Source organism: Lagopus leucura, unplaced genomic scaffold (assembly GCF_019238085.1).
Source record: "Lagopus leucura isolate 7727_CA_CO unplaced genomic scaffold, USGS_WTPT01 Super-Scaffold_100002, whole genome shotgun sequence".
Classification (NCBI taxonomy): domain Eukaryota; kingdom Metazoa; phylum Chordata; class Aves; order Galliformes; family Phasianidae; genus Lagopus; species Lagopus leucura.
In genome coordinates this window covers 29,335,358-29,357,930 of record NW_024962263.1, presented here as the reverse complement: position 1 = coordinate 29,357,930, position 22,573 = coordinate 29,335,358, and the positions used below count along the sequence as shown (strand labels likewise).

Sequence of the window (22,573 nt, the reverse complement as noted above, 5' to 3'; positions counted from 1 at the left end):
ATATATATATATATATATATATATATATATATATATATATATATATAAAGTAGTTATATTCTTGTGTCAGAAATTCTCTAGAGGACTGTTGGTGTGTGTGTGAATCTTTTTTGAAGGAAGTTGGGGAAAAAAAAAAAAAGCTATTATGCTTGTTTTTGTTTTTCTTTCTTTTTAGCTCTAATCAAATATATCCGACCAGTGTTTGTATCTCGGTCAGACCAGGATTCTCGCAGGAAAACTGTTGAAGAGATAAAGAGACGTGCTCAGTCTGGTAAATGGCCTCAGGTACTGTACAGTACTGCTGTGTGTCAGGTGACATTTGACATTGTCATGCTTTTGGATATGCAGGATGCTTTAGGTGTTTTCTTGGGGGTGGACTTCCCCCTTCTGTGGAATATCAAAGATAACTTTCTAATCTATACAGAACAACTGTTACAGTAACTTTTCATTGTAGTATTTTTCAAAGGGAGTCTGGGTAAGTTCCTGGGAAGAGAGTTTTATCAGGTGCTGCCAAGTGGACAATCCATGTCAGGTTTTGGAAGTCCTCTGAAGAAAAAATAATCATATGCTTGGTAAAATAGCTGGGGAGTATCATGTGTTGTTGCTTTTCATATTGTGACATAGCATATTGTCATTATTGGAGATAGAATATTGGCCAAGATAGTCCAAGCATTTCAAATGTTTCAATAGCTAGAATATGCCTCTGTTGGGCCACGTAGTGAGAACGCTTTTAAATTGTCTGTTTTTTTTTATTCATCATGAACGTGACTGCTTGTAACGTGCTTTGGAAGACAGTAATGAGGAAGAAGGCATAACTACCTAAGGTCTACAGTTTATAGAAGCATGTGATTACTTTGAAAATGTGAAGCATTCTTCTTGTGAATTTTTTAGATTAAGATAGCAAGATAGCTTTCTTTAATGGCGTGGTTACTTCCACAATGGTTAGGTATACATATTGGACTATAAAGACATAAACAATGACAGAAAGGTGGTGCATAGCTGTTACTGCATCACTTTCACCAATATATTTGAAATATGAAGAAACTGAACTGCAAAGCTGAAGTGATTTCTAGACCATCTATAAAACTAGTACAAGTGTAGGCAGTAAAACCATTAATGATAGTTCCCGTCCAGTGGTTTGTCCCTTTATGATGTGTATTTATTTCCTTTAAGTGTCTCAGCAGAGTTTCAGCAGTTCATGGCTTTTTGCCAAGGTATTTTTTTAAAACAAGTTTCATTTTTTTTTCACAATTTAATATCTTCCTCTGAATTTGTTTCAACTTGAACATTTTTCTTCTTGTTAGAATTCTGTTCAGATATTTTAAGCCTCTATCATTCCGATATCTGTATGCAAGCCAAATCATAAATGTATTAAATAGACACCAATCTTCCTTTTCCTAGCCTGTAAGAAGACTGGGTGCAGGAATTTTGTTTTGTTGTGGGACAGAGTATACTTTACAAACACAAAAAACGTTTATGAAAATTCTGTCTAATGCACAAGTTTTCCTAGTCCCTGTTAATGCTCTGGTAGAATCAAAGGTAAAACTTTGAATGAAGGCAAACTTCTCTATTGTAGTCAGTTAACATGTCTTTCAAAAAGATGTGTTTATAAATGAATCCCCATTCAAATATTTCTTAAGTCAACTTTTTTCTTTTACTTCAAGATAATGATATTCCCAGAGGGCACATGCACAAACCGATCCTGTCTAATTACATTCAAGCCTGGTAGGTATGATGCTCATTTCTCTGTTCTCTACAGAATGTTCTTGTATCTTCAGTTTCTGAAATGCCACTTGCATTGTAATTTGTTTGCTGTTGCAGAAATTGAGTTATAAATCTTGTAATAGAGTGGGCAGAAATTTCCAGATACTGTGGAAGAATTATGCTTTTGCTGTTATGCAAAACATTTATTTGGATAATTCAGATTTTTTTTTTTGCCTTCTGTGATTCCTGAGAGCTGGAGGTTTCTTACTTAGTGTTTGTGTTTGAATTTATGCCCCTTGAGTCTTGCTGCATTTAGATAGAACATAGTGGTATCAGCTGGTATCCATTTCAGACTGCTGTGGCATTTGGTTCTGTGTAGTGTTTGTTGTTGAGTTGTGTTCTGGTGAAGACAGCCCAAGAATCCTACCAGTATAGCACTGTTGCAGAGACTGCTTTTTTAATGCGAGATTTTGTATTAAATATGTGCATTCTAGGCAGTTTACAATTAGTAGAACCCTGTTGTCTTACAAATACATAACAATGACCACTACCAGAGGTGTGAACTGCAGTTATAATAGGATTATTAACATTGCGATGATCTACCGGTGTTTGTTAGAAACTTGCCTTTGTGGTGTAAGTAGGAAGATAAAAGTGAATAGGCTGTAGTGAGCAAATCAGCTGTGAATGTGTTTGCCTCTTCCTAGTTTTCTGCCTAATTCATTGTATTCCCTTCTTATTGTGTCTTATTTTTTGTTGCTTGCAACTTGGATATCTGTATTGGAATATAATGAATCAGCATTGTGATTCTGTGCTCTGATTAATTTGGCTGAAGGAAACTCATTATTATATCCTAACGAAACTTTTACAAAACTTTTCCTTATCCCCTCTTAACTTTTACCTTTTAGATGAATGAGTGATGGTTAGAAGAATGTCCACTTCTACTTCTTTTGCTCTTTCTTCCACTCCTCTCAATCTTTTCCTCTTCTCTAAATCCCAACCATGCTTTGAAAGTCTATCTAAATTCTTCATTAAAGCCTCAATTCCCTTCTTCCCTTCTGTTCCATAGACATTCCAGCCACCGGGTATCATATACTTTTTGCCTCAAATCCACTGTCTTCTTCTCTGGTCTGGTACATGCTGCTCTGTCTGCCTCTTGACTGTTTCACTTTTCCTGCTGCGACTTCCATCCTCCACCAAATCTTTTCTCAAGACATCTCAGTTATATCAAGTAACTTCAGGTCTCCATTTGAATAACTGCTTTGAGGGTGCCTTTACCTGTTCTGCTCTCATGCCCTACATTCATTATACTAATTATACAGTTTTGTTTGTGTTTATGCAAGCTAGTTTTAGAGGGAAAGCTATCTAACTTTGTATAAATGGTAGTGTTGTCACATACCTCTTAGGTTTTGTCATCTTCTGGTTCTTTCTAAAGTTGCTTAAGCTGTGTTTCTTGGAGACAGAGAGAATAGGAAGCATAAGTGGGCCAAGTACTGTATCTTTGCAGGATACCATTCAAAAGTAGCCTTTGTTAAAGATGTTTATATTCCATTAACAATTTTTTTTTACACCCATGTAATTATCCATTTTAAAATAAATAAAATGTGAAAAATAAATGAAATGTGAAGCATACAGTACGCGATCAGTACAGTACAGAACATCATTCTGTTCTCAATTTTAATTGGAATATTAGACAGCATTTAGTACATTGCATGCAAAACATTATTTGAATCACGGAATGGCCTGGGTTGGAGGGGGCCTCAAGGATCGTGAATGTCCATTCCCCTGCCACAGGCAGGGCTACCAACCTCCACGTGTAATACTAGACCAGAACGAGAGATATCTCTTAAAATCAAACTGTTTTCGCAAGAAAAAGAACCATATTGTTAACATGAAGCGGCACTTCCGTACAGTAGCTCTAATTCAGTACATTCTGTTATATTGTACAATAAACAAACAGGCCTCTCTGAGGTGAACTAAGGTGAGGAAAAAATAAACTTATCCTGTTATTTCATAAATGATGCACTTGCTTTAAATGGGTGTTGCTCAGCTAAGTGTAGATAGCTTTTTACATTAGAAAGCTCAGATTCTTCACCAGAAGATGATGTTGATCATGGGAATTGTTCTGACTTAACTGTTTGTTCTGTACCCATGTTTATTTCATTTATCAAGTTTGGTACCAAGCTTTGAATTGTGGCATGGCAATTTATGTAAATGGAGGATAATGTAGAAAATACAAGCAAACATTTTAACTACTATATTTGAAAACATGGATATCACTCTGCAGTGCTTTTTAAAAATTACTTTGAGCCTACTTTACCTTATTTTTTCTCTATCATCTAATTCCTATGCATATCTATCTGACCATTAATCATGTAATCCTTTCTTTACTGCAAAAAAGTCTACTGTACCTCAATCTGCTATAAATTAATTGTGTGTCATATGTACCTTCTAGGAGCATTTATTCCTGGAGTTCCTGTACAGCCAGTGGTTTTACGTTACCCAAACAAACTGGTAAGTTCAGCTTGCAGTGTATCTGGAAATCTAGTGCTTTTACTTCGAAGTTCACAGGTACTTCTGTAACTTTTTAGGTCAGACAATTAGGTTTATAAATTTGGAAAGTATTTATAGATGCCTATTTGCTAAGTATACATTCTGTAAGCCTCTAGCAGTGTAAATAACTGAAAATTTACATGCTTTTTCTTTAATTAGGTTGCTCCATTAAACGAGTGCTTTAAATGTTATTTAGGATGTTGCAAAAAGTATTGTATATTTGACAAGACGTAAATCATTTTTTGTCTAGCATCTTTGTTGTGTTTTCTGTTATTGCTCTGTATGCTAGAGTGTTTTCTTCATTGATTGTTGGAAGATGTTTCTGCACCTTCTGCCTGTGGAGATGTTAGATACAAATTAATACAACTAGCTAAATGATAATAGAAAAAATAAGTTAGGGATCTTTTTATAAATTGTTTGGGGCATTTTTATAAGGTGGCTCCTTGTCTGTGCTTCACATTTACTTTGCATTTGGTTGAAGAGTGCTAGATGCTAGAGTGTTTGAAATAGCCTTTCAGTATAAGATCAGGTTAAGGTAAAATGTGAAGTGTTAATTACAATATCTAAATTTAACAGTTGTTACAAGTGTTTGTGAAGTAAGGGCAAAGAAAGATAAAGCTCTTGTGATCTACCTTCAAGATCAAGAAGGATTCTTTTTTTTCATTTCACCACTCTTGTTGTAGATACTTTCTTGTCCTACTGCAAGAATCAGATCGTTCTTCATACCTTAGTTAATTAGGTGATGCTTCCAAGGGAACTTTGTTAGGGTGCTGTGACAAATACAGTAGCCTATTATGCTCAGGTGAGGTAAAGTGCATTGTAGCAAGCTGTCCATGACATTTCATTACATAATTATTTCCAGGAAAAAGATTTTCTCCATAGTTTTAAAATTTTCTATCAATTTCAAATGTAAGGTATATGCCTTACATCATACTTAATATACTTTTTACTCCTATTTTTTTATATTGGTTATAACAATATCAAACCATACAAGGCTATCAGACATTAATTAGCAAGTATCTTCAAAAATATATTATTGTACTAAAATGTCCTTATTGTCTGTAGTACATAATATGCAGTGTTTGTAAATGAATATTAAATGTTCCTAATGCTCTATTAACTGTAACTGTAAACTTCTTATAATAAAATAGATCAGTGTGAATTTTCTGAGCTCATTCCTAATTTTTAATGTTGTTGTAAAATGTCTTAAACCTATAAATATTCATATAGATAGCCAAAAGAGGTGGCCTGTATGTGTGTGCAGCTTTACTTGTTCTTACTACTTGTAATTACTGTAAAGCACTGCTGAGGTTTTGGTGCCTTGCTGAGTAATTTAACCTCCTAAGATCTCTTCCATTGAGAATTGAGGCAAGAGGATAATTACTGTCACTATTTAAATTCAGATTTGCTTGGGATCTGCAGAAGAGTTGTAACAAGTTTGAATGAGGAGGGAAAGGAAGAGGATGATTTCATGGTATATGAATATGAGATTTCTGACTAGGATGCAGTTAAGAGTTGAGTAGCAGGAAAGAAGAATGGAGTAGGGAGAGAATACTTTGTTTTGTGGGCTAGCGCTGCATTTCTAGCAAATTTTAATTGTCTCTGGCTACTTTGTCATCTTGTCTGACAACTGCATATTGTAATTATATGTTTACAAAGGAGTTTATCATTAAAATCTTTTCTTAGCCAGTGAACTGTAGTTAGGCATTGCATGCAGTTTTTCTCTGCTGCTTTTAGCTTGAACTAGCTGTTCTGTTCTGCCTTCAGAGCTCAGATTTCTCAAAATAGGGATGAGAACAGTCTTGGAATTGAGTGCACCTGACAGACTGGGGAGGCTTTTGTAGATCAGAGCTGTGGGTGAATGTCGCTGGTTTGTGTACTCTTACGTGCTTATTTCCTTGTACTCTGTGCATTCAAGAACTAGGTAAAGTACTGGAAGAGACTGAAATGTGGTGGGGGGGGAGGAAAGAAAATCAGTTCTCTTATAGCAAAAGAATTATGAATTTATGCCAACTAGAAATAGATTATTTTCTGTCAAGGTTGCCCTTCAACATCTTTGTAAGGCCTTGTGACTGTTTGCAGCAGATGATGTCTCTGGTTCTTTGCCATTGTTTATTTAGGAATAATAGTATTTTAGTTTGTTGCTCCTCTTGATGTAAGATCAGAAAGAAATTAAGGCTTAAAATTAAGGCTTAATTTTAAGCTTACTTCTGTTTTCCTAGCCCATTAGTTAATAGTTCATGTACACTATTAACTGTATTTTAAGTAAAGGAAATACTGTGTTATTCTCATCCTTATCAACGCAGTGTTTTTGCAATTCATTTTTACAATAATTCCCTTCATTGTGAATGTAGCTCTTCCTTTTTTTGAATTTTCTGTCGGAGTGCTGGTAATTATGGGGGGCTATCTGCTTTTCTAAATATCAGAGCCATTTTAAATATATTTTGATGTCCAAGCTTCCTCTGAAGTTAACTGTGCTATTTGATGTAAGGTTTGACATCATCTCTGCAGCATCACTGTACCAGGGCTGTGTGGGTGTAATTTAACATGCTCATTCTCATTCTGCTACAATGCTGAATTTTATAGTTGCTGCCTGATATAATTCTCAGTATTTTCTTATATCAAATATAAATAATGTGAAGGATATTTTTCCACTTAATTCAAAGGATCAATTATATAAATAGAAAAGTTTCAAAATGTACTTTCAGTGTTATTGAAGTGTGTACTGTGCCAGTGTAGTGCATGAGTGAGTACCAGAATAAACTGGTAGCTGTGATAAATATTAAAAATATGTAAGCCAGATATGGAAAATACCACTTCTAGTCTTTGACTTATTCTTTTTATCATAAAAATATTGTAGGCAGGAGCCTACTGTAAAGCAGTTCTCTTTCGTGAAGAACATGATTCACTTTTCCAGTACTGAGCATTTCTTATTCCTGCTTCATCTTAACACTGTCAGTGAGAAAAAGCATGCCTGTCTACTGTGGCATTCACATTGGTAATTTCTCACAACATTGTTGATTAAATATGGGACTTCAAATTTGTCAGTGGCTGGATTCTGAAAAAAATTCTAGTGATCTTTTGCCTGAACAAACTCACAGAGGCTTGTGTTTTTTATCTTCTTTTATATTCCTCTGCATTGCTGTAGTTTAGGGAGCTGACTTAGAATCATCATAAAATCATAGAATGGTTTGGGTTGGAAGGGATCTTTAAGATCATGTAGTTCCAGCCCACCTATAGTCAGGGACACCTCCCTCTAGACTAGGTTGCTCAAAGTCCCATCCCATCCTTGGCTTTGATTGCTTCCAGGGAGAGGGCATCTCTGGGCAACCTGTTCCAGTGTCTCACCACTCACAGTAAAGGATTTTTTAAGCATATGTAGTGTGGTGTTCCACATGGTAAATCTAGTATCTGATGAGAGAGAACATCAACCCTCTACACTCCAGTGGTCTGAGTTTACAAATGGAAACTTTGTGGGGGAAAAAAATGAGTCCATAAAGTGCTTGATTGCAGTAATATCAGAAATATCAAAAATGCCAGAAGGATTTTGTGGAGTTTTTATGTCTATAGCTTTGCTGTTAAACAAGATCACTGCATGGAGAAGTCTGCTTTCATGCACCTGTGCTAATTGCTGAAGATGGAACACTTTTTCATATCTTGTTTGATTTTTATAATTACTGAAGGACTGCCAAGAATTTGTCTTTCCTTTCATGAAATATTGATGTTATTCCAGGCTGTTGCATTTCTCAGTGCTGCTTTCACTCGAGATGGATTTTTTGCTTAAAATTGTGATTAAAAAGGGTTTAACTTTCTTTTTCAAGAATCATGGCCCATACAATCACCTAAACTCTTCAAAATATGTTTGTGTGGTAGTACAGAACTAAAGTAGAACATTTTTTCTTAGGTTGATAAAAATATTTTTTCCTTCTCTTTTGTGAAACTGAATTTCCTGAGTCCTCTTAACTTTCTTTAGTGACTTGTACTTTTTTTCCCCCCAGTTAATTGGAACAATAACTTGAAACTTGTTTTCAGGCTTTTGCCTGAAAATCATGTCTCCAGGCATTGCAGTTTTTTTTCATATGATACTTCTTAATCTTAGTTAATATTACTGTGATCTCTACTGTAATCTACTTACTTGTCAGTACTCCTTTCCAGCTCTCTGTTTTCTTTTATTACTTGCATATTGTTAATTTCTTTCGCTGTTCTTTGCCCTGTTAGGGTTTTACACCCATATTTTGTTTTTGTTTAGATGTTTTGTTTTGGATTATACCATGAAGGTATAATCTTTATTTCTTTCAAGACCTTCTTAATGCAGTAAAAAAGCTAGATGCCAGTGGTAGTTGGCAGTAATTTCTGAGTAGCAAAAAGGTTGGAAGTCAAAGGTTACACATCACCCTGTACTTGTTCACTTTTGAGCGTGGTTATAGTTCTGCATTCCAAAAAACATTCCCACAGGGCTTTGGGATTTGGAGTTGTGAACTTGTTGTCTCAGCCAGCTAAAAATGCTTCTGGTCTTGCTTGACAGCAGATTGATGAGTTTAGATGTCTTGTAGCTTTTAGTTCTTGGATCAGACAGACATATATTCCCAGTGGGCATCAGGATGACCGTGAGCCAGCACTGTGCCCTTGTGGCCAAGAAGGCCAATGGCATCCTGGGGTGTATTAGAAGGGGTGTGGTTAGTAGGTTGAGAGAGGTTCTCCTCCTCCTCTACTCTGCCCTGGTGAGACTGCATCTGGAGCAATGTGTCCAGTTCTGGGCCCCTCAGTTCAAGAAGGACAGAGAACTGCATGAGAAAGTCCAGTGCAGAGCCGCAAAGACAAGGGAGTGGAGCATCTCCTTTAAGAGGAAAGACTGAGGGAGCTGGGTCTCTTTAGCTTGGAGGAGACTGAGGGGTGACCTCACTACTGTTTATAAATATGTAAAAGGTGAGTGTGAAGAAGATGGAGCCAGGCTCTTTGCATTGACATCCAATGATAGGACAATGGGCAATGGGTGCTTCAAGCTGGAACATAGGAGGTTCCACATAACTACTAGGAAGAACCTTCTTCATGGTGAGGGTAACAAACTAGAACAGGCTGCCTGGAGTGGTTGTGGGTTCTCCTTCCCTGGAGACATTCAAATCCTGCTTGGATGTATGCCTAATCTAGGTGTTCCTGCTCTGGCAGGGGAATTGTATTAAATGATCTTTTGAGGTCCCTTCCAATCTCTGACATTCTGTGATTCTGTGATGCATGCCCTTACTGAGAAAAGTGGGAAAAATGCTCTTTTGAGGTAAGACATAAGGTCTTACTTGTCCTAGTAATTCTTCTTAGTTGAGAAGACTTTCTTTCAGACATCTGTACAGGTTCCAAACACTTTGGAAGTACCATAGAGTTCATACCTGTTGCTGGGAGATCCAGCTACTATGTTGGGACACTTAAGGAACAGCCTATCCTGCTAGATTGGTCAGGAAAAAGCACATGGAGTAAGTATCTCAAGTAAAACCGGCTTTTGTTACCATAACTTTATTTTCCAATATTAGAAGCTTTTGATGAATCACTGGATCTTTAGATGTTTTATAAATACAGATTTTTATGTGTTTAAGACTTGAGTTACTGAGTATTTCCTAGCTTCGTAAGAGCGGTTGATTCTTGGCATCACTGGCTTACTCTTATTGGGACTAAGAACTATTAGAAAGAGAGTATTGAATTTTCCATGAAAATCTCAGTCATATGTCATCAGCTAAACTATCCATAATGTCACAAGTTTAAAGTGCAATAATTAACTGCTATGCTTCCTTTTCTTAGGACACGATCACATGGACATGGCAAGGTCCAGGAGCGTAAGTGGTTATATTTTATTGCTTGAATCATTATTGCTTTCCTTAATTTGGCTTTATTGACGTGATTTGTAGGAATATGTAGTCAAGTAGTAATCGCTGGATGCTGCATTGTGGTGTGGGATTTTGTCTTTTATATAATATTCCATAGGTATGGTAATATTCAGTTAGAAGAATCCAGTTATAAATGATGGACTTCTGATGCTAAGTTTCTGATAGTTTGCAGGATAGATTTTTAGGAGGTTTATTTCATTTTTTTTGTTCTGCTTTGCATATTTTATTGTCTGCAGATCAGTTTGAATTCTCTGTATGGCTTTTATTTGAAATTGGTCTAGTCCTGTGAAGGCACTCATCCCATTTACATAATGTGGAAATACCATTTCTGTTGTCTTGACTGATTGTAACTTTGACTTATTTAAAACAAAATGTTATTTTAGAAGTTCCTTAGCAAATTAATGTAATGTAAGATATAACAGGGAGGAGTTTGTCTTCTTTTAAAAACATGTATACATACATACAGACACTCTTTCCACGTTAGAGTTCATTTAAAAAAAAAAAAAAAAAAAAAAAAAAAAAGAGTTGGAATCAAAACCAGAAATTTTCAACCTTAAATTGAGGGGAATTTGATTTTGTGATTAGTAGTTTGCCGTTAACCATCTTCTTTGGAACTATTGTTTTGAATGCCTTATATGAGATCCTACAACTTTAATAATAATGAGGAAGCCATTGGGACTAGACAAGACTCAATTTGGTATTTTTTTTCAATCAATTTTGCACCTTTAAATGGGTTAAACCAAGTCTAATTAAAGACACACAGATTTGGAGACCTTGAGGAAATTATCTATCACTTCAAAGGTTTAATGTTCAGTTGAATCTTTACATTGAAAGTAAATGAATCCACAGTAGTGTCTAAAGTAGGCAAGTATGGCAGCATATTTACTGCATGCAGACATTTCTTGTCTTTGCTTGTCAATTCCTACCTCTTCCCTCACATTTGCAGTGTGGGCCATCTAGCAAATTAGCTCAATCAGAGTGGAGAAACATAAATAACCTTCCAGCTTAGTGTCTTATCTGAGGAGTTGGGAGCATGTAGGAAGAAGAGAAGGAAGGAACTTGTAAATGTGTTGCCTCAAATCACTGTAGCATGTACAGTACCCTCATTCTAAAATGTTGAACTCTTCTAACAAAGTTGAATTAAATGAATCTTAAATAAAATTCTAAAGCAGCTTGTGAAGTTATTCAAGTTCATTCAGTCAATTTCAAACTACAGCTTTACTTAATTAGGATTAATTCTCTTGAGTGACTTAAACTATGTTTCTGATGTTGTAGCAAAAAAATACTGTGAAGGCTGCTGTGTTCTTCACTTTCTCAAGCAAATGTCTGCTCTCCTCTGTTGTAGTATTAGCCAAAACTTAATCTGGAAACGTTGCTTTTTTCAGGAGAGTTCAGTTTACAAAAGATTGGCAGGATATTCAAAGTTGATGTAATCCATAAAAGTAACTGAAAATGTTTCCTGGAAATTGTACATTTTAGAAAGTCATGTTTTCAGTAGTTTGATATTATTCAAAGCAGATTAACTTGCCTCCTCCATGAAAACAAAGGCAGTTTGGCAGTGGCATGCAACTTAAATTTTCTTTTAGTCTTGAGTTAGATATAGCTTATATCAACTTTTAAATTCATGTTTATAATTTAAGATTAGAATCACAGAATGATAAAGTAGGTTGGAAAGGACCTTAGAGATCATCTAGTCCAACCCCCAGCCATGGGCACCTTTCACTAGATCAGGTTGCTGAAAGCCTTGACAACCTGCCCGGCATATTGAATGGCCACAAGGAGGTCTCCCAAGAGCCTTTTCTTGTCCAGCCTAAACAATTCTAACACTAAGGCAAAAAACATGTTACAATCTTGAATAAGTGTATGGCAAAATGAGTAGTACTCTTAGTAATATATAAAGTGCACTTTGTCTGCCAAAGAGGATTTTGATCAGTCCTCCTAGCTTAATGATTGACTACTGTCAGTTACCCAGATACTGTATAAAATGTGCCAAGTGATGCTGCTCCTTAACCTAGGTTCACTAAATCCTTTCCTGTATTTGAATCCTGCTGGAATCAACTCAACCTTGGAGAGCGATATCTTGTGTCTTAGGCTATTGAAACACATCTACTGCATTTCATTAACAATTTTTTTTTTTGAGACATCATTTGATTATAGACAAATATGAAGATAAAAATATAATGATCGTAATAAATCCTGCTGAATCAGTTCTGAATGCAACATCTTTCTGAAAAAGCCTAGCTTTCTTTTTTTATTATGCATATGTAATTTATATTATTGTGTAGATTGGTACTTAATACATTGTTTCTGTGCTTTTAAGTTTTTTATAAGATGTAATTTCAATATAAAATGCTTTTGTTCCATCTTACAAAATGTAATGTCTTGAAATACTCTAAGAACTTATCTGTTAATTTTGTATCTGAACATAAAGAAGCAAGAATGTTATTTGAAGGCTCTGGAGCGTAATGTACTACACTTTCACTATGTTTAAACTTTTTCTCTGTCCTTTTCCTTTTTTCTCTTTTAGGTTAGAAATTCTGTGGCTTACTTTGTGTCAGTTTCACAATTCTGTGGAAATTGAGGTCAGTATTAAAAAAAAAAAAAAAAAAACCAGAAAAAAAAAAAAACAGAAAAAGAAAAAACACCGACTTGTTACTCAGCATCATATTGTACTTCAATCTGCAGTAGAAGTTTGCATTCTAACTTTTCTAACATGGTTGGTTTAGAGTATTAAAAAAAAAAAAGTTAAAATACCACTTTTGTAATGGTATCTGTATCTGAAAATGTAACCTAAAATTGAATAATGCAATATAGTTTTCCCTTTAGCTTAGGCCACTATTTCTTCCCTTTATTTAAAATGAGTTGGTATATTTCTGATTATGTTTAAAGAGTCTTCTGTGAATAACAGTTTTCTCTTGTAATGGCTTGATTGCTGTTCCAGCCAACGAATCAGCTGTGCGTGTTAGATACCTAAATATGTGTACACTGGCATACAAACTAAGGGCTATCTTTTAGAGAAAAGAAAATCATTGTAAGTGGTTTTTATAGGTTAGATAAGTTATTTTAATGTCTGGCTAATAGTTTTTTTCCTTAGGCTTTCTTACCCTGTTCCAAATGTGAAATCAAGGAATACAAAACTTAAGTTTATGTATATTTGTAATGTTGTTTTGTGGAAAACACCAGTCCCAAGGGCAAAGACTATTGTAGTGGAAATGTGAAAGCCATTAAAAGGTATTCATCTTTGATGGATCTGATGGCAGGGTAAATAAGTAGGAAGAACTATTGCTGTGGTAATATGCAATATATCCTACTAATTGTATTTAACCATTGAAATTTTGTCTGTTATCACTATATCTGTTAGAGAGACTTGTGATTTGCATTATCATTTTAATTGAATTTTTTAGTTGTTAACAGCTTAAAAAAATCTTAGAAAATAATGGTCTGTCATGTCAAAAAGAAGAAAGTGGTTTGTTTTGGTTTGTTTTGATTAAAAAAAAGTGTCAAATTGCATTTAAGGTAATAGGAACTGCTGATGTATAAAATGGTTAGTAGTCACCTGAAACTGTTTTAACAGCAGAACTACTCACTATTGCATTTTGATAATCCATAGCAGATAAAATCATATTCATAGGGAAGATATTCTTGTTGTTAAGGTACTCTGCCAGGGTCCTACTGCTTCCCTTTAATAATGTGACAACTGGATTCTCTTTCCTATTATGACTGACTATAACACTTTTTATCCTGATTGACTTGTATCAGATTTTTCAAGTAATCTTAGTATTTGAGAAATTCCATTGCTAAGATCACTTACCCTGTGTAAAAATTTATATTACTTACACTACTTTCAGATGTGTAGCTTAAGAATAATATTTTGTTTTTTAGTAAGTTATAATAGGGAGCTACTGCCTTAATGAAAATATAGGACAAGCCAGCTGATCAGCAGGCTTTTATTTTATCTCAGGAACGTGATTTTCTGCCCTAGGCAAGAAAATTGAGTCCTTTCACACACTGCAGAGCTTTCTTGATTTTTTTTTTTTTTTTTTTTGAGATAGCAGGTGCCAGCAGTCCCTGAGTTCTTTAACTGACAGAACTTGCACAAGGACAAGTTCTGCTCTTTAATAGCAAAATATACTGTACTAGAGTAGGAACTGGCAGAGGATGAAGGAACAGAGTTTTTTGGAAGGCTGTTTGCAAGTGTGAGGCAGAGTACTTCATGAGCTACATGTTGAATCTGGTTTTGTAAAGGAAGTGCTGCAGATTGAGGAATGTAATGGAACAATGAGTTGTTCTGTGACCACAGTCATGGTTTTTCCTTGTCTCCGAAGTTATTTGGCTTTTGTTCCTACTTTGTTCCATCAACATTGGCAAATACAAGCCAACGTTGATACTAGAATTGCTGCTGAATCTCCAGTAATTCAGGGAGGTGTACACCAAGACAATACAATTTCAGTGCATTTATTATTAAATAATAGCTACTAAGGCCTTGTTGCCAAGTAACCAAGTACTGAGGTTTCCTGATCTGCACTTCTCTGTACAAAATGAATGTTGTGGTATGTCAAGTTACATGTAAAATACATCCAGCACGCTTATTTGGAAGCAGGCATCCACGTAGATTTCATAAGAAGCTAGGCATATTTTGCACCCCACAACAATCACATACTTTTCTTTTTTTTTCTTCAAGAGATTATGTGATCATCAGCACATGTAGTTTACTTTGGCTTGTGTTAGTTTGTTTTCCTGGCCTATTGGCTCCGACATTCGCATATCCATCCCAGTCTGCAGCAGCTGACAATTCTTCTGTTAGTTTTGTTACTGATGCCAAAATGTTTATGCTGTTTCTGTCTAGGCACAGGCATGTAGAACATCTCTGAAACTGCTTCATATTCAAACTTGTTCTGTGTTTGGATGAATTACAATGTGTTTGGATGAATAGCAATTTACAACTCCAAATAAAATGAATAGAGTTGGACTTAGAATTTAAAGGAGCAGTCTTTCTGTCTTTCTTAGCTTCACATGCTTTGTCTATCTGTATATCATACTGCATCAGACTCATTTATGTATCAGTAAATCTAGAGGATAGAAGTAGCATGTTTTCATTTGCAGTGGTACATACAGAGAGAACTGTAGGAAAATCCCAAATAAATTCAGGATTTGTTTATCTTTGAACATGTCTAAGAAGCAGATAAGCATCTAAAGGCAGCATTTTGGGTACTGCTGACCATAACTAACGTCAGTTATTGAGAGTGATTTACTTAAATGACAAAATTCGTATTTATTCCAGTACTTCTATTTTTTTTAAAGACCAATACGCAATTCCTGGATCACATCTCCAGTTGTGTACTGCTCATAGATTGGTATATCAAATATAGCTATGCTTATTGAAGTTGTTTTTTATTTCAGAAGCTTTCCACATAACTATGAACACTTTGTTCATAGTACAAATTCTCTCACAGGACTGCGCTACCAAAGCATTGCCTTGATGCAGGGTATGGAGGAATTGGAATGATCCCTTCTTTTTCCTCATATCTGGAGAAACTAATTGCTCCATGGAACTGGAATATTCTGAGGGTTTTTTGTAGGTGAGGTAGGCAACGATATTGGAGTTTATGTCATAATTAATGAACACTTAGATTCATAGGCACATGCTGGAGCTACTTTTAACACAGATCATCCCATTCTGAAAACTTCCCCTTACATCACTGGTGTTGAGCAGTTTCACTCTGATTTTCTGTGACCATCTTCATTTACTTATTGTTTTTCTATTAGTTGAGTACTAATATATCCAGTGTCCAGTTTGGAGGAGAAACTTTCAAAACCTCTGACAACAGAAGATGAAAATGTTTCTGAGTTGTACACTGAACAGTGATATATGATTACAAAATATGCAATGAGAACAGTAAATAGCTGGTATCCTGAGAATTGGGGTTCTCAACATTTAAGCTACAGAACAAAGTTCACATAGCAGATGTTTCTTGGTTATCTGCAAAGAGCTGAACAGAAAAGGAATATTAATTTGAATGTAAGAGGCTAACATGAGAAAATGCAAATACTTTCTAATGATATTTAAAACTTCCTGTTCCCACTGAATTAAAGGAAGATAAAACTCTATTTGGGTTCCATGAAGTAAGAAAGAAATGAATCTCTGGAATATGATGCATCTCTAAGCATTTTAATGTTCCTTTTTTTACTCTTTTATAGTTATTTTACTAATATGATTGTGTAAATAGAAACAAACTGTACACATTTCTCATCACAGTGCTGTAATACAGATTATCTAAAATGTTAAGCATTCTTGGTATAATTCAGTTTTCTGTATGCAGTTTCTTCCTGTGTATATTCCTTCAGAAGAAGAAAGAAAAAATCCAGTGTTATATGCCAGTAACGTCAGACGTGTAATGGCAGAGTAAGTATCTTTTAATATGTAATAAATCATGTTAGTGTATATGTCCGCTTGCAAAGCAGCTTGTATTCCACAGTAGTGCATACAAACTATGTAGCAGTTATTTAATTTTCCTGTATGGGGAAGGCAGGGACTCACAAATATAGCAGTAACTATAATAGTTGTTTTATTTTTTTTAACATGCTTTCATATAACAAGCCTGTTATTTTGCTGCCGTGGGTATTTAAGTCCTTTGTAGTGGAAGGTACAGTTGAATTGTATGAAAGTTAATATAACTGAATCTTCTGCTATTGAGGTTCCTTTTTCAGCTCTGGCTTTTTTAATTGAAGTTAAGCATAGTTCGATGTACTCATTGTTAGCCTTGTAGCCAAATAGTAACACATAGGAAAACTGCTTCTATTTTAGAAATAGAACACTAGCATTCAAGTTCAATTAATTGCTTGCATTGTACTGATGTGAGGACACTGAGAACACTTAACTATAGAGTAGGATAAAAATAATATTGAATGCACTGACCTTAGTTCTCTTCTGCTGTTTTTCATTACCCTCACATTTAACAGTTCAAAAAATGTTACGTTTGTTTTGTGTCCTTGCAGTGAATCTTCCACTAGTCAGCAGATGTTCTTTTTAGTATTTGCAGAGAACCCTTATGGTTATTAATAACTCTTGAAGGATTTAAGAAGTTTTGTACTACTTTTGAAAGAACTTGTAAAATCTTAATCTCTTGTTAAAATTCAGAAGAGAAGTTACAGTTTCCAACCAAAAGCCAATTTGTAGACAGTAACTGGTAATTCTCTGGTTTATAAGCAGAACACAACTTTGTGAGTTTCTTTAAGGATGCTGAGCCTATACTATAATGCAACAATTCCCTATCTGTTGTATACAAAGAACCTTTCTCATAAAAGAAAAAGGATCGGCGTGAATCAAGCTATCTTTGAGTTGCAGTAGCCTCAGGGACTTCTGTAGTTTATATTAAGATTGGCTGGTCCAATATAAAGTGATGTCTTCAGGCTTTGGGTAAAGAACACAGTTACAAAGCCTTCATTATGAACTCTATTCCAATCAGAAGATGATAGAAATTGTGTGGTATAAGGAGAAATTTTGAAAGGCTGTGGAAGCTTACAACAAACTGCATATGGAAAGCCTTCCCTTCTATGATTATACAGAGAGGTTATTTTCCTCTTCCTTTTGTTTTTCCCTCTCGCTTCTGAAGAGTAGGCATTTGGGGTAACAGTGAGAAGTGGTGTCTAAAAGGGGCACTGTTAGAACAGAAGATAGTGATTATGGCTTGTTTTGAGGTGAAGAAAGAGCTGTGTGTTCTTTGTTGATATGGAAGGAAAATGCATGTTTGAATATCCAAGTTCTGTATTTACAATACAGGTGGGAGTAAACCAAGATACTGTGGATTATTGTAGACCTGTTAAAAATAGTGTAACTGTCCTCTTGTGCTTTAGATTCAAGGGCAATGCCATTTGTATGGCCCTTAAACAGCCTACTAATGACAAAGGGAAATGCCATTTTTTAATTGCTGTGGAGCCTGAGCAGGTACATGTCTTCACTGTATTCCTTCTCAACCAGGACAACAAGAATTGTCCTTTTGAAGATGCATTCAAAAAGACACACATGCACTCCCACCCAATCTGTATCATTCATCTTTGCTGCTGCCATATACCACCACCTATTTGAGTATGATCTCATGGGTTTCTTTTTCATGGACCGTGATCATCTCATTGCTGTGCATATTATGACCAGAAGTTAACCAATCTAGGTTGTTATTCTGAAAGCACTTATTCCTGCTATTTTTCAGGAGCTAATTTCTCAAACTTTTTAATTGAATATAAATATGAATGCATATGTCTGCATTTTCTGCATTCTAGGCCTCAGCTTGTACAGGTAACGTCTCTGACTGTGTTTTTCTTTGGTTTCGAAAGCAGCTTTAGCTTCTTCAATACTGAGTTGAAATCAAAATGCTTTTGTGTTAAACTCTTAGCCCTACGCAGCTTGTGATTTAGCTTCTGAGCTCAAGAGCCCCTTGAGCTCCAACTTATCTGGCTTTGGTTGATCCTATAACAGAATTTATTGTGAACAAAAGTTGTTTCTTTCTCTACTTTGCTTTTGATATTTGTAATGCTGGAAGTTTGAATGTACACATACATACTGTTATGGTTCATTTTGCATTTTCTGGAAGTCCGAAGGCTTTTCTACACTGCCAACAGATGAGCAAGAGAAGATGCAATCAAACTTGAGAAGGGCAAAGCATGTTTGACAGCGGGAACCCATGCAGGCATTAACTGTAGTAGCAATTTTTTGTACTAATAGCATTGAGTCTGGTCAAAATACTGCTCCTCCTGTAAGGAGGTGCACTCAGCTATAACTTTTCTTCTTCCTTTCAGTTTGGCTGAGCCTGAGATGTTCTCTGCTTTTGTTTGGGATTTGTTCTCTCACAAGCTTGTTCTTCCTCTTTGGAAAGGCTCCTTGAATATTTTTGGGGTGCATTATTTAGGGGATAGTATTTAAATCTGGTGTTGGTTGTGGGATGCCAGTCAGTCAGGCCTTTCTTTGCCTACCGTGGAGTTTGAGTAGCCTGATCTTTCTCAATCTTCCTCCTTTTGAGGTTGCTCTGAAATGTTGCCTCCTATTTATGTCTATGGAAACTAAAACAGATTCACAGAGCACAATGACACTATTTGATAAAGCGAATTCTCAGTTTCTTCAACATAGTCACTATTGTTTGCTGTGAATTTTCACCAGCAATGAACAGGAGCCTGCCAGTGTAAGTGACCTGCCATCTCCCCAGCAGAAATCACAGAACCACAGAACTGTAAGGGTTGGAAGAGACCCTTAGAGATTGAGTCCAACCCCCCTGCCAAAGCAGGCTCCTTACAGCAGGCCACACAGGTAGACGTCCAGATGGGTCTTCAGTACCCCCAGAGAAGGAGACTCCACAGCCTCCCTGGGCAGCCTGTTTCAATGCTCCGTCAAGCTCATTGTGAAGAGTTCTGTCACATATTCGTGTGGAATGTGCTCCAGTTTACGGCTGTTTCCCCTTGTCTTGTCCTCACAGATCACTGAAAAGAGATTGGCCATGTCCCTTTGTCTCCCACACTTATTTATAAACATTAATAAGATCCCCTCTGGGTCATCTTTTCTCAAGGCTAAACACACCCAGTTTGCTCAGCCTTTTCTCACAAGGGAGATGTTCCAGCCCCTTTATCATCTTTGTGGCCCTCTGCTGTACTATCTCCAGGAGATCCTTGTCTTTTTTGTACTGTGGAGCCCTGAACTGGATACAGTACTCCTGGTGAGGCCTGATCAGGAGAGAGTAGGGGGGAGGATGTACCACTCACTGTGCTCACATCCACTGTTTGGTCTTCATAAGCATTCTGCAAGCATTGATGAATGTCAGTGGGTGCCATTTTTTTCCTCACAGTGGAGTTCATTGACACACTTTTGCTTCATCTACACTTCCATGTCAGATGCCATTTGGTCACACTGCCCCTCTGCTGCCATCTGTCACACAGCAACAAAATGTAATGGGATATTGGCAGGAAGATTAATTTCTACTGCCATACCACCAACATCTGCCTCTGACATCATGAGTCAACAAAATAAAATAGGAGGCATTACTTTCAGAGCAGTCCTTATATTTGAAAAATTCCCAACGTTTATATTTAACGAGCTACGGCTTCTTGCTTTGGTTGCAACTTACGGCTATGTTTTAACTTGTCTGCCATCTTCTGTTTTTTCATAAATCCTTTTTTAAGCAAAAGTAAAGTTTCTTCTAATTGCTGCCTTTCATCTGAATCGTGCTGCTTTTTTTTCTTTTTGTTCAAACAGTTTTTTTTTTTATAATTGTCTTTGCTGGTTCCCTGATGTGGTATCTCACAAGCACAGATGTTTTCTTATTTGTAATTAGCTTCCCCTTTTCTGTGCATTTGCCCTATAATTCTACTGATTGCCTGGAAGTTCCTGTGTCCCTGTTGTGTGCTGTACCTATTGTTGCCTTAAGATCTGATGAAATTTGCTGTAACGTGCCTAGCTGGACAAGACCTTTATTATTACCACATTCCTTTTTGTAAGCATCTCTGGGCAGTACTGCTTGTGAGTTTCATTGTATCCTTTTGGCCCAAGAAGTTCAGCTTTCTACCTGACAGTTGACAGAGGAGTCTTTGAAAAAAAGGTGATCTAGTACACACACAGCATTATCTAAGGGAACAGCAAGTAATCTAAACCAGCAAAATAAGTTCTCCTTCTTTCATTACTCCAGTTTTCTTCTTCTGTATAAACTTTATTTCATATTGTATAATACTAGTGACTTCATATTGTCTAATACCATGCTATATTCAATACCGTATAATAGTAGCTATTGACAAGACCTGCAGTACTTGATCTCTAATTCAGTTTGGAAATTGACTCCCTCAGTATGAGGGAGTTATTCTGGATTTTACATAATATTCATTTGTATGCTGACTACAGGCTTATGCGTGGCATGAAATACAGTATCATAAAAATCTCTTAGTAAATTGCCATAATGGAATGACCAGTTTGCACATATCACCAGCACACTGATCAAAGAAACAGTAGAATGATGAAACAGGAACAAATAAATGAAAAATTTGAATGAACAACATTTAATTATTTAGGATCATCCACTTGAAACATTCTAGCCTTTAACAGTCTGCAGTATTTGTTAACATGCTTTTCCCATACACCTCTGTCTTCTTGGTTTGGTTGGCTTTTTCCTTTTGTTCCCTTCCTATTGATTTTTCTTGCAAGGGAATGGCTGTTGATCCAAAATCACTACAGCGTATGTCTTCAGTTTATTCATAAGTAACTTATTTAAAAAACCTATTTTTTAACATACTATTTCTGAGTTTGAATATCGGTGAGGTTCTCTTGCTGAATATTTGACTTTCAGTAAAAAGGGAAACAATGATCAGTAACTTCAATATTAAAGTGTATGTCTTGCTACTGTACTAGAATGCCTGAATTTTGAGAGTTAATCAGTGGATAAAAGATTTACCTCATATAATAATTACATTGGCATTCAAAGAGCTTGTATGAGGTTCTGAAGAAGTGTCTATTTAACAGAAAGTAATTGGCTGTTGCATAAGAAGCAAATACTATTACAGATTAAATTGCTATAATAAAGTGCAGAATGAAACGCAGGATTGTCATGACAGACAAAATGACTGGTGGCATGTTTTGGACTTTTGTAACAGTCTTGCCGTTAATGTATATTAACTTCACAAACGAATAAGTGGTTAGTGATGAGGTAGAAAAAAACTGAAGTTGAAAAGAATGAAAATAGTCAAGAAATGTGTAGAGTACAAGATTTCATTCTTTTTGTACGAGCTTTTCTCATTGTTGCAGAACTTCTTGCCATGCAAAACAAAACAATATTCTGCCCAGTTTTCATAGGCTAACTTGCTTACTGTTTCTTTGGTTTAATTTAAGAGCGCTGGGAGTTCCAGTGACAGACTATACATTTGAAGACTGTCAGCTAGCTTTGGCTGAAGGACAACTTCGTCTGCCTTCAGACACGTGTCTTCTAGAATTTGCAAAGCTTGTGAGAAGCCTTGGGTGAGCATATACAATGTTTGTATATAAGGTGCATTTTTGTTACATGTTTATGTATGATTTTCCTCATATGAAAATACATTCTCTTCTAGTACACTGCATTTATGGCTACATGTGGAATTCTGTCATATTACAGTCAGGGAAACTAATATAAAGATTAAACCAATACTGTATTAGAAGTAAATGTCTCAAGACATCCCAGAGAGGATCAGAAATACTGTGGGGCTTGCAATATCTGATACAGCTAAGAGCCAATTGCCCTTTCCCATGACATCTATAAATGAGAATGGTGCTGCCATAATACAATCTTGTGACTTGGGTTGATGTTGTAACAGAGGGGGCAGAAGATTTACTCTTTCCCAAGAAGCACAAGAAGGCATTGGTCTATTGGGTGGGTTACTGTTAAATGTACTTTACAATGAAATACCTTATTTTAAGCAGTTTGGCTCATCTCTTCTCTTACGAC

At 36.0% G+C, this 22,573-nt stretch overlaps 1 protein-coding gene across 1 annotated transcript in view; it reads left to right on the top strand.

The window, feature by feature from the left end:
- LPCAT1 (lysophosphatidylcholine acyltransferase 1) overlaps window positions 1-22,573 on the top strand; it is a 60,644-nt gene that overhangs the window by 16,172 nt on the left and 21,899 nt on the right. Inside the window, 7 exon segments of the mRNA XM_042868900.1 lie at window positions 176-285; window positions 1,665-1,725; window positions 4,157-4,215; window positions 10,042-10,076; window positions 12,655-12,709; window positions 16,448-16,530; window positions 21,985-22,110. Of these exon segments, the coding sequence (XP_042724834.1) occupies window positions 176-285; window positions 1,665-1,725; window positions 4,157-4,215; window positions 10,042-10,076; window positions 12,655-12,709; window positions 16,448-16,530; window positions 21,985-22,110 (529 nt within the window).